The 4,149-nt window shown below is 37.0% G+C and overlaps 1 protein-coding gene across 2 annotated transcripts in view; it reads right to left on the bottom strand.

The window, feature by feature from the left end:
• Window positions 1–2,820, bottom strand: part of LOC109843658 (uncharacterized protein At4g15545) — a 3,374-nt gene extending 554 nt beyond the window's left edge. The window contains exons 1-6 of one of the 2 annotated variants that reach the window (XM_020412615.1): window positions 2,453–2,820; window positions 2,305–2,373; window positions 1,587–1,643; window positions 1,427–1,496; window positions 899–1,003; window positions 537–804 (exon numbers count right to left, since the gene is read on the bottom strand). In XM_020412615.1, coding sequence (XP_020268204.1) covers window positions 537–804; window positions 899–1,003; window positions 1,427–1,496; window positions 1,587–1,643; window positions 2,305–2,373; window positions 2,453–2,716 — 833 coding nt within the window. In that variant the 5' untranslated portion in view covers window positions 2,717–2,820. Of the gene's footprint in view, window positions 1–6; window positions 805–898; window positions 1,004–1,426; window positions 1,497–1,586; window positions 1,644–2,304; window positions 2,374–2,452 lie in introns of those variants that run through there. The other variant, XM_020412613.1, reaches the window with a different exon arrangement.

The raw sequence follows: 4,149 nt of genomic DNA, 5'->3' as shown, positions 1-4,149 counted from the left end.
ACAATGCGTATCATCAGAAATGTTGCTCTATAATTCAAGATTTAAGCTTCTCATAGTTGCATGTTTTTCATTTATCATTCTAAAGAGATCCAATCGAAATTTAAGTGAATGGCACATTTAAAAGTGCCAGAAAGAGATAATTATCTTTTTTTTTTTGCCCTACAGAACGAGAGAATTATGGCTATATAGAGAAGCCTGTTACTGAAAATTTCTCTACATTTTTGTTCAAACTTCAAACATGTGATCTGATAACATGAGCAAGAGGAAAGGGATACAAATATCCATGGGTACATTAATTTAAGGGTTAGTTGCAGATAGACACCTTGCAGTATCAATATTTCAAAATTACTACCCCGCGGTTTTGTTTTGGGAGCTAAACCCTCTGGGTGAATTTTTTTTGACTCCGACAGGCTCACTAATTTCACCCAAGATAAATTTCACCAAGGGTAAAACAGCTACAAAATTTTATCTAGTGGGGCTAGGTGCAATTAACCCTTGATTTAAAAGTGAATATTCACGCCGTGAAGATTATATACATCATAACATTGAGAAACTGACCTGTTTGCGATCCTGAATCAAATGGAGAGGTCATCGAACTGTGAGGGCTCGGTGGCATAGAGGAGAACATCGAAGACCTCCCATCCACATTTCTCACACCTGCGATAGCAATAGAATGACGTCTTGGAGACACTGGCTTCGATAACTTTGTTGGTGATAGTGCTGCAGTAAGCCTTGGAGGAGAACCAGGAGGAGTAAACCTCGGGGTGGTACTGAGTGATGATATCCGAAGTCCATAAGGCATTCCTTGTTTATAGACGACAAGTAATTTAATACAAGAAAAAAAACGTTGGTATTTACATGATACTGATACTGGAATATGATGAATATAGTTACTTACTATCCGTATCATTACTGCTGATATCCTCCGAAACTGAACTCCCAGTTTCTGATAACCGGCTCTGTGCAGATGTTGAGTTTATGCTTGGGTTTGCAGCTTCTTCTTCTGATGAACAGATGAAATTACACAAGTATGTTCTTTAGTGATCCTGAAACCTAAATATGTTGATCATGGACTAATTATAGAGTTTGAGCTAGGCCACTATGGAAATGCGAATACCATAGACTCAAAGCTCTAATGTGGATCGCTAAAGAAGAAATCAGTATTGTTAGATGTGATCTAATGCAGGTGGTGCTAACCTAGAAGCAAAATTCTCAATGGCTTTGATGTGTTATTAATCATACCAAGGGATGAAAACTATTCAATCACATCAACATAATAAAACAAAAACGTTGATTTTGACAACATAAGGATCTCGAATTCATCTGAAATTTTATTCCTGGATAGCAGCGAACCTGATCAAATCGAATATGCATAAACTAACATAAACCAGACGCAGAATGTAGTATTTTCCGTGATGTGAATCACCTGCGATGTTTGATCCAGTTGAAAAACTAGCGTCTGCAGCCTGCCTCGGAACCATCTTTGGAGCTCCCTGCTGTAAAAACACAGGGTTTTAGTTCGCAATGCCAGGTTTATGTACAGTTTACGAATCCTTAAATTCGAGCTGAGTAGAATGAAAACTTACTGAGCCGTCGTCTTCCTCTTTAAGTGACTGCATGAGTGTCTTCTTAAAAACTTCCAACTGCAAGTCATGAGAGAATATATGCAGTAAGAGACACGAGTACACAAAAAAATATATATATATACATAACAGAATCTGTGACTCAAAATTTTCGAACTCTGGTAGCAATCATCCATCATCTAGTTAAACATTTTGGTGCTCAGATCCTTTTGATAATTATTATGCATGTATCTTTTTCGTAAAACTAAATTTCATAATACTAGATGTTTGCATCCCATCCTACGAAAAGACAAACAGAAAGAAAGCTGCTTTGAGTAGATAAGACCTTTATTCTGTTAAAACAATCAAATTTCAGATTCACTATATAGCCACAGTGCAAGTCTTCGGAAAAATAATTTCTATAATTTTACCAGGACTAATTAAAAGATCTCACTGAATCAGTCAATTCTCGATGTCCTTTTTCTGTGAGTTTTATAATGCTTAATTGCGCTTAGACACCCTATAGTTCCCCTACTTTGCACTTGCATACCCTCGCTTGTTTTTGTCGGCGCTTGTACGCCTACATTTTTTAAAACTTGCACTTATATGCCCTAACTTTTTTTAGCAGTATTTATTATATGTCTTAAAAATTTTAAAACTTACGTTTAAATACCTTAATAAAGATTTTAAAACCTGGCACTTAAAATATGGATTAATCATTGGTAACGAAACAAAATCCGACCTTGGAGACGTCTCGATTGAGCTTCTTAACCGTGCTGGACAGCGACGCGTTCTCATTCAGCAGCGCCGCCTACAACAAAAGCAAGCTTCAGGCAGAATAAAATAAAATAAAATAAAATAAAAACTAAAATAAAATCGGCGGCGTTGACCTTCTCCTCGTCGGCCTGCGCGAGGGCGCGGGAGAGGTCGGCGAGCGAGGCGTCGAGGCCGTCAACCTGAGCCCGCAGCTCGGCGACTAAATCGTCCTTGTGGGCGAGGTTTCGGCGGAGGGAGTCGGCCTCGGACTCGAGGGCGGAGACGCGGGAGGAGAGGGCGATGGAGGTGATCTTTCGCGCCACGTCCAGCTGCTCGAACGGGTCAGCGGGCAGCACCCCCAGCACTGACTCGGGCAGCTCGAAGTCTCGCTTCGCCATTTTCTTTAAATTTTTTGTTAATATTTTGTTTTTTATTTATTTATTTTTTGGATTTATAGGGAGGGAATAAATATTGTTGCGGAGGTTTGGATTTGTGATGGAGATTAGATTCGGATAAGGAGGGAGTGATTGGATGATTGATGGGTTTTTATTTGTGGGGACGTATGATATGAGGGGTTGAGAAATGGAGTGAAATATAATATTGAAATTCGGGGGATTTTGGAAGAATTATGTAGGCTTGGCCGCTTGGGGGTTGTCTCATTCAATTTCTATAAATTATAGGAAAAGGAAAACATCCAAAATATAGATTTTTTTTTGTGTTTTTTTAAAGAGATTATAGGAAAAGTTTTGAGAGGTTAAAAAGTATCAATTTTTTTATTTTTTGTACTTTGCTTGTTTGGTTAAAATAAAATAAAATAACCCATTGCTTTATAGAAATATCAAGTTTTTATTTTTCTTTTGTTTGGTTACATATTCCAAATTTATATAAAAATGTCAACTATCATATTTATCACTTTATAACGGCTAAATACATTCTCAAATCTTATAAAATCATTCTATCCTCAACCTCAACTATCCATGAACACAAAAATTTCCACAATTGAAAAACATGATTAAGAGTGTTAGAGACCGTGGTGACTCGTCAAGTTCATCAAATCCAAAGATATGTATTTTGGTTAGAAAAAACTATAAATTCTATTAATATTTTCCCAATGACCAAGTCTATTTTTCCTATTTTGTAATCATCGTGCTCGGAAAAAACCGCAGAAACCAATGCTAAGAGCCAATGCTTTGAAAGTTAGATACCAAAACGGGTGGTGGAAGTGTCCCTATTGCAATGATATCCCCTACACAAATTAGAATATGAATGATCTCTTAACTCACGCGCACAATATTGGTAACAATGGTCTGTGCCGAACATGGGTAAAGAGGGGATTGGCCAGCATCGTGGACTAGAAGTTTATTTAATTTGGTTAGATCGAAATCAATGATCTAAATAAATCATGTATCACTTTGGCAATTTCGTGCGCGTAATTTGATATTTTCATGTAGAAATTTGGCTCAACTAATGGTCTTTTATCAAAATTGACTGCCTCAACTGAAACACACAACTTCACGTAGATTGTGTTCTAATAACGTAGTAAAAAATACCTTATTTTATTATGAACATTATTAATTAGTTTTGCAATCTTATTTAGTTGACCATCATCATTGCCAAAAAGCTCAAACCCAACAATATAGAGCTAAATAAGCTTGAAATCATCATTGTAACAATAAAAACAGCCCAACAGCTCGATAACGAGCACGAGTATCAACCAAAAACTCCACAATATAGAGCTAAACAAGCTCGAAATCAACATTGTAACAAAAAAAAACAGCCCCAACAACTCAACAACGAGCACGAGTATCAACTAAAAACTCGACAATATAGA

The sequence above is a fragment of the Asparagus officinalis genome, chromosome 5 (genome assembly GCF_001876935.1).
Source record: "Asparagus officinalis chromosome 5, Aspof.V1, whole genome shotgun sequence".
Taxonomy (NCBI): Eukaryota; Viridiplantae; Streptophyta; class Magnoliopsida; order Asparagales; family Asparagaceae; genus Asparagus; species Asparagus officinalis.
Note: the sequence above shows the minus strand (reverse complement) of the source record. Positions and strands in the feature narration are given on the sequence as shown.